General features: G+C 33.5%; 1 protein-coding gene across 1 annotated transcript in view; it reads left to right on the forward strand.

The window, feature by feature from the left end:
- mRpS35 (mitochondrial ribosomal protein S35) overlaps window positions 1-13,394 on the forward strand; it is a 56,372-nt gene that overhangs the window by 22,883 nt on the left and 20,095 nt on the right. Inside the window, exons 4-6 of the mRNA XM_089108096.1 lie at window positions 5,150-5,289; window positions 7,046-7,225; window positions 11,538-11,739. Of these exons, the coding sequence (XP_088964222.1) occupies window positions 5,150-5,289; window positions 7,046-7,225; window positions 11,538-11,739 (522 nt within the window). The remainder of the gene's footprint in view (window positions 1-5,149; window positions 5,290-7,045; window positions 7,226-11,537; window positions 11,740-13,394) is intronic.

Here is a 13,394-nt window from a genome sequence, read left to right on the forward strand (position 1 = left end):
CCCTCAGGGTAATGGTTGTAAGTTATGCCCTGGGAGTATGTAAGGTTTTTATAGTAAGTGTTGTCGTAGGAACTTCAAAAAGGGTTCATTCGATTGGAAATTGAAAGGGCTAGTGCCCTTTTTAATAGTCGAAAGTGATTGTAGGACAACTAACCCCCTCTCACGCCCACCGTTTTTCCGAACATATTCAATCAAAATTTTCAGATAGCCATTTTGTTCAATGTAGTTCAAAGGTCCAGAAATTATGTCTTTGAGGATGACGAACCCCCTACAGCCCCCAGGATAAAGGCTGTAAGTTATGCCCTGGGGGCATATAAGGTTTTTATAGAAAGTGTTGTCGTGGAAACTTCAATAAAGGCTCATTCCATTAGGAATTAAGAGGGCTATTACCCATAATAATAGTCAAAAGCGATTGGAGTGCGAATGCCCCCCCCTTACGCCCATCATTTCCCCAAACACTTCCGATCAACATTTTGACATAGTCATTTTGTTGAACGTAGTTGAAGAGTCAGGAAATTATGTTTCTGAGTATGACAACCCCTCCCCCACAGCCTTCAGGGGTAAGATTGTAAGTCATGCCCTGGGGGCATATAATGTTATAGAAAGCGTTGTCGTAAAAACTTTAAAAAGAAGTCGTTGGATTGGAAATTGAGAGGGCTATTGTCCTTTTTAATAGTTAAAAGTAATCGGAGGGAGAATCACCCCCGCCCCATGCCCTTCATTTCCCCAAGCATTTCCGATCAACATTTTGATATGGCCATTTTGTTCAACATAGTTTAAAGGTCTGGAAATTATGTCTTTGAGGATGACAACCTTCCCTCCATAGCCCTCAGCAAAAAGGTCCTAAGTTATGCCCTTGGGGCATATATGGTTTTTATAGAAAGTTTTGTCGTGGAAGCTTCAAAAAGGGGTCATTCGATTGAAAATTGAGTGGATTTATGCCTTTTTATTAGTTAAAAGTGATCAGAGGGCAAATGCCCCCCTCCCAATGCCCATCATTTCCTCAAACACTTATAATCAAAATTTTGAGATAACCATTTTGTTCAGCGTATCAGAAAGTTCTGGAACTTATGTTTTGAGGATAAAAATCTCCCCAGTCATCATGGTAAGGGTTTTAAGCTATGCCCTAGGAGCATGTAAGATTTTTTAGAAAGAGTTGTCACAAAAACTTCGGAGGAGGCTCATTGAATTGGTAATAAGAAGATCTAGTGCTCTTTTTAAGAGTCAAAGTGATCGGAGGGCAGCTACCTCCCCCCCCCCCCCACACACACACACGTCGTATTGTCCCGAAATGGATCTAAAAGAAATTTTGAGATAGTCATTCTATTCAAAATAGTCTAAATATCATATGACAAGGCTTTTGGGGTTGAAACAAACCCCAGAGATTAGGGGCAGGGGTTGTAAGTTATGCCCAGGGGGTGTTTAAGCTTTTCATGGAAGGGATGGTTGTTTAACCTTAGGCGAGGCTCAGTGTTTTTCCCAGAAAAAGACAATGTCAATATAAAACGAACAGAAATTAATTAAAAAACTTTTTCCTTAAAATAAGTTTTTTAAAAAAAGTAAAGAACTCCATTAAAACAAAAATGAACATAAATAAAATCAAATAATCTACCAAGCATACAACTGCCACGAATCAGTGGTAGTTGTACTTTACTGAAAAAAATTCTTTCAAATGTTTTCACTTTTATAACTTCAAGAAATCAAATTTAATCAAGATTTTAATGAATAAATATCAGCATATGTATATTAAAATGACAATACACATTTTTTTTCAGTAAATTCATTTGAATTTTTTTTCAGTATAGTACAAATTATATTCTGGCTTTTAGAAAGCAAGAGGTTTAGAATCCTATTCAGATTAATTTATGCTCTTTTAGAGTTTGACTTAAATTTTGGGTTTCATTTATTTATTGATACTGATTTGTGGTAGTTGTGTGCTTGGTAGATTATTTGACTTCATTTTTGTTCATTTTTGTTTTAATCGAGTTTTTTTTTTTTAACTCCAATTTTTTTTTTACTTTTTTTTTAAAACTTATTTTGAGGAAACAGTTTTTTTTAATTAATTGCCAGTAAAAAAGAATGTTTTCAAGTGGTTTTCTAATATCATCCAGCATTGGCCTCTTAAAGGCGACGCTACTTTGCTTTTAGCATTATCGAATTATTTTGGATTAAAGGTATCCTGTATAATTTCTCAATTTATTTCTAATAGAAAACTGAATTTCTTATTTATTAGGCTTGCTTTAGCTGTACCTAATTTTATACCCATTAACAGATTATACGCTGGCTTGCAATTATTACTGTAAGCCATATCCATTGAATAATTTATTCCTACTTCGTTTAATGCAAAATATGACATAATGCTGTGGTTTCCTTTTTAAACAGCCCATTTAAAATAAGCCTCGTTGGTCATAGGCTACCAAATATCTGAATACATGGCAAGCACATCGCTCTTTGCTAAGTCAACGCTTGTATTTGGACTCTGATTGTGATGTCGTATGGGAATGAGAAGTTTCGTTGTTATTTTCGATGGTATAACGAAAATAGAGTTTAATATTCGGCAAAGTACATTCTGAGTTTCCTTCAACTATTTTCACCCTTTTCCTCTGAACTTAAATTCTAAAGTTTTGGACTGTTCTATCCTTAGAAAATAATTTGGAATTCGGTTAACTGCATCAGTTAAAATTTACCCTTTGTTTTATTCCACTTAATTGAATCGAAAGCAAACCTCTTATTCCATTTTAACCGTTGTTTGTTTCCATCTATCGCGCTTTCATGTAAGTTATTTTCTTCAAAATAAGCTTACTATGAATCCATGTTAAAGTCTATGAAATTAGCTAATACATGTTTAATGGATCCTGTTAACATAAATCTTTGTCTGGGCTAACCACAATTCCTTATTTTTTGGGTTTATCCTTTTCGTGATATATTCCGTTCAGCTAACTGGAGGAATTCTCTTTTTGCCTTTTCTTTTCATCGCGTATTGAAAAAATACAAAATAAGAATACGTTAAAAAAAATATGTAATTTAGGAAACTTTGGTAAAAACTGTATTATAATAAATACTGCTTCACTGATGTTCTTCTTTTGCTTTCAGTCATAAAAATTTAATTCTGAGAAGAGTGACATTGAAAGAATGCTATTATTTTGGGTTTACTTTGAAGAGAGAAAGAAAAGATCCAATTAAAATTATCGTAAACTGATGGGTGTTTTTGGCTGTAAAGAAGAAATTACATTGTTTACTTTTAAATTTCTTGGGAATCACATCATATGGAAAAGCTGTTTTTTTTTATTTATTTATTTATAAAATCGATATCTCTTACAGGAGATTGTACAACAGTTACCCAACAGCTTAAGCGACCTCTTCTGAATTTAAAGCTGTTTTATTTAAGTGACAAGTGTTTCAGGTTTATAGGAAATACAGAAATAGGAAATGACCTTGACTGCAGTACCAATAATGAATTGCGTGCTGAATTTTTTTTTGAACCGATATGTTCAAATTTTTAAGCGCAATTTTTATATGATTGACCATGAAAGTCCAGATTGAAGGCAGATTATTTTTAAAATCGGAAAATATTTGCCGGATTTAACAGAAGAAGATGACGGATTATTCGTAAATACTCCCGTTTGTATCTATAGGTGTGGCTATAATGTGACTTGGGTATTTACCATCAAACGCAGCCATAGTTAAATGGGTTCAAATAATGGCATCAAATGATTAAAATAGAAAATAGTTGATTTTTTGTTGTAAAAAAAAAAAACTGTTTAATTTTTACCACTAAGTTTTACACCAGACGGAAGAAACTTTTCAAGATTCACAACTTACAGCGAATATATACAAATTCCTTGACATATCCCCTTTTAAAAGTGGACACGAATAAACAGTCTAAAACTACCTTTGATTTATACTGAATAAGTTTTTTCTCTAATCAGGTCAAAGATCCCAGTAGTAAACTGACGATGCAGGCTCAGAGGTAAACTCGTGAATTGGATAGTAGTGGTTTAACTAAGCTATAAAGAAAGGTTTTATTATTTGCTCTATATACGAAGGAGGGTTCTGAAAGGTCGAAAGCATCACTCAACGTCTTTTGAATTATCGCATCCTTAGAAAATACCGATAAAACACAAAATTTAATGTTCTAGCAAAACTTAATAGACGTAGGACTAGTTTTTATTCACATAATTACTCTATATAGCAGTTTTTTGAATAGATACATTCTATGTATCAGTTTTTTCGGGTTTTCCTATTGCGCTTTTTACTAGTTTCGTCGTTTTTTGCTTCTTTAAGGGCCCCGTTGATTTCAGTTACAAGTTGGAATTTGTGCAAAGGGTTTAAAATGTATTTATATGCCTATTTTCTTTGTAGAGACTGGAACTTAAATTACCAAGTACTTATTATAAAAGTCATTGTTTAAGAACTAGTCACCTCTTATGGCTGAAGTTTGTAAAAAAATTTATTTAATGCCTTTTTTTTTATAAAAAAGCTCTTGTGTGAGAAAGTTTACCCTATGTATATTGATTTTAAAGGCACTTTTTTTTATAGAGAGAGAGAGAGAGAGAGGAAAATCTGTTCAGCAAAAACAAAATGACATAAAATACATATCAAAAACTGCAAGTTACAAACAAACGCTCTGTCCCTAGAGAACTTAATGAGGTCTATTTTAGGGTCTATTCTCATTAATTTTCTATTTTTATTTTTTTATGCACTTACCTCATCTTATTTGTGAACAATTAACTACTGAGATAGACAAAAAACTCATTTGCTTTTTATAAATTTTTTTTACAGCTTTTTTTTTTACAGTATTGTAGCTTTAGGGAGCTTTTTTTTTTATCCAGTATTTTAGTATTATAGCTGTCGACCTTGTCTGTAAAAAACACACACAATGCTGAAAATATTTGAAAAAACTGATTGAATTCGAAATTATGTTGTAGAAGCACGAATAGGGTGTAATTGCGGCAAACCATGGGCACAATTACAGGTTTATGTCTTAAAAGAAGGAACTGTGAATGTCCTGGACACGCACCCATCGAATACTAGTCGAACAGTGTCTGGGGTAGTATTAAAAAAGAGAAGCAAAATATCGCTTTTACTTTGAGTGGACATTTTTGAACAATAAACGATCCAATTGGGAAAATATTACCTTTTTTTTCAGAGTTTTGTACCGAATGGCCTTCAGGTTTAGAAACTGATGCGGAGATGAATCAACATTTTCCAGTTCAAATTATGAATAGTGTTTACTGCCACTCTGGTCCATCTATTAGGGATCCAAAGGCTCGAATTGTTACTCTTAAGGTAGATGGTTTATACCTATGTAGAAAGTAATGAATTTTCAAAAGAGCTCCACTGCCATGCTTAGCACGCAAGAGATACATCAGTGAATCTTAAATTTCATGTAGTCAGCATTTTACTGTAGCCATCTACTATACCCAATTAATTTTAGACCTAAGCTAATTATTCTAGACACAAAACAACCCTAAGAAAATGTATTAGTCAATTAACAATACCATTAAATGGATTTTATTTCAATAATGTGCAAAAAAATTCGAATGTAGTTTAAATCTTGGAGAGCTTGGATCTAGAGGGGTGGATATCTCCTACTCTAAACTGAAGCTCCGTTCTTTCATAATTTTCGCTGAAATTATTCTCCCTGTTTATAAATAATTTCTTAGACCAAACTGCATTTCTATTGACAGAATTTAACAAATGAAAGTATAGTGAAAATTGGTATAATATTTTAAACAAAGCATTGGTAAAAAAAGCAACAAACTATAGTCAATAAAGGAATCCGAATATTTTGATTTTACGTCCGGAAGCCTTTATCAACGAAAAAAAAGACAAAGAACAAAATGAATTAAGCTAAACTAAACAACAAAAAAAGAAAAGGAAAACAGAAACAATAAACAAAATTCTCATCTTAATATCTTCCAATATCACCATTGAAAAAGAACGAATACGCACAACAGAATGATAGATTAGGTTGTCTCTGGTACAGTTGGAGTTTGAAACATCTTAACAACTTTTAATGTCACCATGGAAAACTCCAATAAGCAAAATTTCTTAGAGTTTTAATACACTACAAGAAGCCTCAAGTTATTGTTGAGAGAAATCTGTTCAAAAGTATTTTGATGTAATGTGATCGGACCGATATAGCTTATGTTGATTACTATAATCTAAATAAATATAAAAGAGTTCTTAAATACAAACTGTTTTGGTTGTATTTTTCATTAGAAATTAATGATGTCGCAATTTCGATACCGATCTATGATGTCTACTCTTACTATCACTTTGTCCTCTTCATCTTTCTTGTTCTTTTTTGGATAACGTAATCGCATCATCGCCTGGGCCTTGCACCGAGTTGCTGAAGCGGAGATCGAAATTCCGGTCCCTTTGTGTTGTTTAAGTTGAATTTGTTTCATTGCTTCCCTGTTTGACGATTTAATCAATGCTTGTCCTTTGTTTTTTCTTGTTTTTTTTTTTTTTATATAGACAACTTTGACTTCCTTAAATTTTAACAAAGAACAAAGATTGCCACCAAATTTTTGCATTTTCGAATACAAGGTTTTTCAACTACGCATAACAGCTTTCTGCCACTCTGGTTCCACCGAAACGCTAAAATTTTCAATTCAAAATCCTTTAAAAAGGTTTGGAACCCCAGTGCTTTTTCAAAGAAGCATTTGGTGCCCAGATGCTCATGCTATAGACTTTAAAAATAGGCCAGTGGATCGAAATTTCAATATGAACGGCTAGCCGCACAAATTTTTACTTTGATCCTTTGATTAGACGTGAAGTTAAAGGGATTCCCGCCGACCCCGGCGGGAGAACAGGGGACGACCGCAAGCAGTTAGGGGGCTGGGTGAGGGGTGCTGTTGGCCCAAAATACACATATCGGCGGTGGGGATCTTGAAGCTAAAACTCTGGGTTTTCTCTGTTTTAATATATTTTTCTAAAAAATACCACCCCCTCCTTCTTTGGAGAAATATACGTTAAATATCCCCGAATGGAAATTACCTTGGCTTTTAGATGATTAGAATCTCGTTATATATTTCAGGTTAAATTAACTAGTCTCCCGTTGGATGGCCATTCTAAGGATAAGCTGTTGAGGTTAGTTGGACCGCGCTATGACAAGAAAACAGATGAACTTGTTCTAGTAGCTGATAGGTGTCCTACAAGGAAACAAAATCGGAACTATTTGGAGTACCTACTCTCTGTTCTGATGATAGAGTCATCGGTAAGACTATTTAGGTTTAGACTTCAAGTGTGGATGTAGGAAATGATGTCTGAAGAGATGAGAAACGCTGTAAATGTACTTTTGGTTTTTCAATGTATTCAGTTTTTTACCAGTTAACATATTTCCGAATAGACTGTAAAAAATATATTGAAGAATTAGTTCTGATCAGCGTTCAGCAATGTACTTTCGAATGTACGAAGCATGAATGTACATTCGGTTCTTCAATGTATTCAGTTTCTTACCAGTTAACCTATTTTCAAATAGACTGTAAAACAATACATTGGAGAATTAGCTCTGATTAACGTTCAGCAATGCACTTTCGAATGTGAACTACGAATGTACTTTCGGTTTTTCAATGTATTCATTTTCTTACCAGTTAACCTATTTCCAAACAGACTGTAAAAAATGTATTGGAGAATGACCACTGATCAGCGTTCAGCAAAAGACGCATTTAATTTTCAGTTGTACTTATTTAAAAGCACGAATCTAAACTTGGACGAAAAGTTTAGAGCTATTTAATGAAAAGACATTTACATAAGCTACTAATTCGCATATCCCTGGGGCCACTTCTTTTCATCCTCTTCGTAGAGTGAGTGAAGCCTTACCTGTCACAGGCTCGTATCATCCTATTGCGGATGACACTTGGCTCTTCACGGTGTCGTCTTCATTCGATGTTCTGTATAATGGTCTCATTTTCTCAACAAAATCTGTTGACTCTTAAGTTTGTCAAATACCTTTTTCATGCTGTTCTCTAGACCTTCGCCGAGTGAAGGAAATCATTAAATCACAGTTAGAGTCGATTTGATAAACTAAGTAGCGACAAAAAAATACTTAAGGTTTTTATACAATGAAAAACCATGAAGAAATCGTTCAAGTGGGGGAGCTGAAAAGTCCTAGTGGTAATTCGAAGAATGAAAAATGCATTTCCTTAAAATGGTTTATATTTCTATATTTTTTTTCTAAGCATTTAGTTACTGATGCTCGACTTCGGCAAGTAATTTTGTAACCGTTTTAAAACAGTACATAAACTTTAGAATAAAGTTGTGAAATTATCTGAATTTGATGATTTTAATCAGGTCCCTGCTCCTAAGCATTTTAAAAAGAAGGGTTTAATGAATATATCCCAAACTCGTGACTACCTGGTTGCAATTATCTCCTATAAATACTTGTATCTGGTGATGGCTCCTTATTTTTCAAAAGCTTTTTACTTATTAAGTGAGACCGTCGGCACGATAATACAAGAAATACGAATAATATAAATCATGAGTTTTGGAGCACATTTTTTGTCAATGGCTAGTTTGGTCCTCATGTTTGAAATATACTCCCTAATTACTAGTATCTTTCTGGTTTCAAATCACGGACGCAGTGCTTCCTTTTGTCTCGGGGGTAATCCTGGTGAGTAACCTGCTTTAGCTTGTCATTGTATTCTAATTGTTGCTCCCAAGTTTGTTATTTTTGTTTTTCAGATCGTTAATTGAATTTCTACTGTTGAGTAGTTCACGATGAGTGCGTTAAGCATTTGTCATTTGAGTAACTCTGCTTTCCATGGTCCAGCTTCACTACTTTTCTTACAATTCTTAACACTTTTTTGTATTAACTCTGTGCTTCAATGGTTTTTAAACAACAGCCTAAAATGGAATTTCGCTATGTTTGCAATAGGGGATTTTCATATCAGTAATCACCTCTTCCGTTTTAGTGCTAAGGGTATCAGAAAATAATTACAGTGAAAATATAGGCTGATTCCTAAGAAGAAAAAAAAACGAATCAAAGACATCTGATGTCACCTTGCAAAATCCCAAAACCATTCATCCTCTTTAATTTTACATTGTATAGGTAAGAGCAGACGTTAGCAAAGCTGCTTCTTATGGGGCTTTAGTTATTGAAAATTGAACTTTTTAAAATTGCTGGATAATACTTTTGTGTCTGTGGTGCTAGTAGTTTTTAATCGTCATTCTGTCCGTGTTAAAAGACCAAAGACCCACTTCTATTCAGTTACCTATTTTCTTTAGTCAACCTATGTGCAGCTATGATGTTTTGAGTAATGATGACCAGTTAATCTGTGTATGCCTATATGTACTCTCTAGTTTATTAAGATTTCTTGATTTGACTTGGGAAATTCTTACAAGAAAAATAATTTGCAGATGAAATAAAAACTTTAAATGCATTAACGCATAATGCATAACATAGAAACAGGCCATAAACATAGATAAGGTAGATATAAAAACGAATATTCAAGCAGCGAAAAAAATACCGTGAAAAACAAGGTAAAAAAGGAGAAAAAAGAATAAAAATAAAGTAAACAAAATGAGGCATCTGGAATGAAACCAAAGATGGTAAAACTGTGATGGGTGCTCCTTTTTTTTCGTTATGCAGACAAGAAAGGTACATGCTGAGAGACACTACGTAGTGAACATATTCTGTGTGGGGGGGGGATGTCATTTTGGGAAATATTTGTCTGGTATGAGGGTTAAGAACTTTATTTTTGGTAGAGATAGACGCGAACTAATTCTTCTGCACTTTAGGACTTCTAAACTGTCTTTTATTAGTATCTCGTTGTAACCAGTACGATGTTGGGTCATGTAATGACCGACAAGTTAACTTTGTACTCACATAATGGTAAGACGGCTGGACTCACCACCCAAGTCTTTGGCTGAGTCTATTTTCTTCTACCTTCCTAAAACTCGCTTGGCCACTGCCCCAAGTCTCGTCTATCTTTGAGTGTACACAACATGGCAGGAGTATCGCCCAGTTCTTGCTCTAATGTCAACAGTCGACTGAGTTTTCTTTCCACAAACGCGAAGGTCATACTTTTCCCTTCGAAGGACGGATGTATCCGCTGGAAAGACCGATCTTCCGTTCTTAGAGTTAGTCTCAGCATTTTCATAATACAATCTGAAACCTGGATCTACTTGCTGTTTATCTGTTCCTGCATCTCACCAACATTAACCCTTTCTAATGGGGAAAAATCTAGTTTAGCCTCCTTTCGCAAACTCTGAAAGCTGTTGAGCTATGTAAATAAACTCAGAAATAGACCCACGGTCCAAAATAGACAGTGGGAAACGATTTTCAAGTCACTTCCCTGTACCCCCTCCTCCAGGGCACTGATCTGTCATGAACTTGGGGAATTATAGTGCTGGGTAAATAAACCTTCAGAATTGAATCAATAACATACAGTCTGACATAGAAAGTTGTTTTCAACCTCATACCTACTCTCCTTCCTTACTTGTAAGATTTAAAAGAATATGCAGCTGGGTCTTAGCTTTGGACAAAATTAAAATTTGGTTTGGAATCCAAGTTATACCCTGGGAACTGCCTTGCCAGGACTTATAGTTCTAGTAAGGCGACTTTTAGAAGACACTTGATAGTTCTTTTTTTTTAAATTCTGACATCTGAAAATAAATTAATTTTTTTTGCAAATCAGGACAGGTCAATTAGGAGAAAGTGGATGCAGGAGCCCGGTAACATCTTCCCTAACCCTAATCATGGCTGTGGTATTCACCTTCAGCTAGTAAAGATCTATCTCTTGCCCATATTAGTCGGAAATTTAAAAACGTGTAAAAAAAAGAACTGTCAAGCGCTTAAGAATTGTCTTTTGAAGCTGAATCAAGAAGGGTAATTATTATTTCGATCAATCTTATTGTAAAAGTTTGTTCCGAAAACAAATTCAGAGGAATTTCGAAAAACAGGCTAGAATCCCAATTCCATAGCTGAAAACACCATGTAGGAGAATTACAGTTCCCTATCTTAAACAACAAGAAAAATCACTGTTTTGTATGGGGAGCAGTGCTGTGTTTCCTATTTTTTATTCTCTTCCCCCTCCTTCTTCTTTGTTTTTGCAATATAAAAGAGTGACTTAGGTTTATTGGGCGTATTCTTTGGACGAAAAAAGACCAAGTACCTTGAACAGTTCTACTAAATCATTTACAAGGTGGTAAGAGAAATGTCGGATGCACGAGATTAGATCTTGGAAGGCGGCAAAAGCCGAAATTTAGAAAAGGGTAAAATGATGGGCGAATGTTTTGCAGTGTGTTGGCCTGAGGTGGCTCGATACCGAGACGAGCTTGCAATAGTAGCAGTTGCATTAGCATCGTCCCTTTCGTTATCTGTTCTCAACCACTGACTATAATAATTTTTTCCAACAATAACTCTAGTGTATTTGAAATTTGGCAAAATACCATTGCACTAGATGTAAGTATGTAAGCTTCGGCGGATTTGTTATCCTTTTTCAATTCAACCATTTACAGTAGTTAATTTGTATTCATGTTTATTCTGTGCCCATCTAACAAATTTTTTTTTATTTCTTATGAAATAGAAAAGTGAGCCATGGGAATCAGAGAAAGAAAACATGGACATGGAGAAATATATTTGGCGTCAAAACATAGGCTATGAAGTTACCATGAATACGTTAAAATCTATAGCTGGTAACAAGAATTTGGGAATAAATGAAACAGAATTAGAAAAAGAAGTTGTTGTTCAAGAATATGCGCAGGCAAGCGAGGATCTCCATAACAAAGGTAATTTTGCTTTACATATATATATATATATATATATATATATATATATATATATATATATATATATATATATATATATATATATATATATATATATATATATATAATATATATATATATATATATATATATATATATATATATATATATATATATATATATATATATATATATATATATATATATATATATATATATATATATATATATATATATATATATATATATATATATATATATATATATATATTTGTGTATATGTATATATTATATTATGTTTTTTCTTGCTTTTCCTATCCAACACGTAAAAAAGGAAGTATCAGATATAATTAAAAAAAAGAAGCTAAAATAGCCTTTATGGAATTAATATTGTGACCAATTTCTGAGTTTACAGTTATCATATTTATAGTCTTGACACAAGCTTAAAGCTTGAAAAAATTTTCAATTTGGATAATTTTGATTCGGTTGGACTTATTGATACAGTGAATCAGTGGACACTTAATCGGGCTACCTTAGACCCATCTTACATACGCATAAGTGATATTTGTTTGTTTATATTTCTTAAAAATAACAGATTTATTTTCCTAAAGTTGCCATTGTAGATCATTACTTATTTGCGTTGCTTACTTGGAAGTGAAACAGCGTCATCTGTAATAATTCTCATCAGCGGACTTTAGTGTCCGATGAAAATTATATTATGATGTTATGAGCTTTTACATTTTTATCTTGGAGTCTGCCAGCGTCATGGCCTCCCGTATGGTAGTTTCTCTTCCTAAATTTCAGCTTTGAATTAACCCTAGACACTGCTAGATGATGGTCTTTATTTTTAATTAATTTAAAAAAAAACAAAGTTTTTCCGAGGGAAGCAAAGAACGAATTTGAAACTTAAAACGAACAAAAATTATTACTTCACAGTCGATTTAATATATATTAATATAAATAGTACAAATAAACCAACTAATTATGTTTCCCTATGCTTTTATGATTATACAAAACTAGCGCTTTAGTGGAAACACAAAAGTCAAGCATAAAAAACAGGATCATTGATTTAAGAGTCAAAAGTGAGTATGTAGCCTGACAACACCAAACGAATATATAAAGCTTTTCATAGTCTTACACCAGTTGTTACATTAGTAACTTTCAGGATGCAATTCAAAGTATCCTAAAAACGTAAGCGTAAAACTAACTCTATTTTAGTAGTCGCGAAGTAACTGAACGGCATGCAGAAACACTGGATTGATTTATCAAGCAACATTTTGCTCTCACTAGGTATAATATAAAGAGTGGGTAATATACTGTCTTAAATTGTAAGAAATATGCTCTAGTATCACTTGGAATGAAGATCAAATAAGATATAATATGAACTCTGGAAATCCGATTATTTCTTCCTATAAAACATTGAATTTCCAGCAATGATACAAATTCTAAAGGTAGTATGTAGTTCTAATATTAGCAAGATGGTCTAAATCTAAACTTAATCTATTCAAAATAATCGTGGTGTATCTTTTTAAGAACTAAAACGAGAGACATTCATTGAATTGAGCCACTGTGCAGAAGTGACACCAAATTAAATGTAAAAAAAATAAAGAAAATCCTAAAATGGATTGTTACTTTATCTTAAAAGGGATTGATCATAAAAGGGATTGATAACATTT

Source organism: Artemia sp. Qi Xiang Cuo, chromosome 2, assembly GCF_049724085.1.
Source record: "Artemia sp. Qi Xiang Cuo chromosome 2, ASM4972408v1, whole genome shotgun sequence".
Lineage (NCBI taxonomy): Eukaryota > Metazoa > Arthropoda > Branchiopoda > Anostraca > Artemiidae > Artemia > Artemia sp. Qi Xiang Cuo.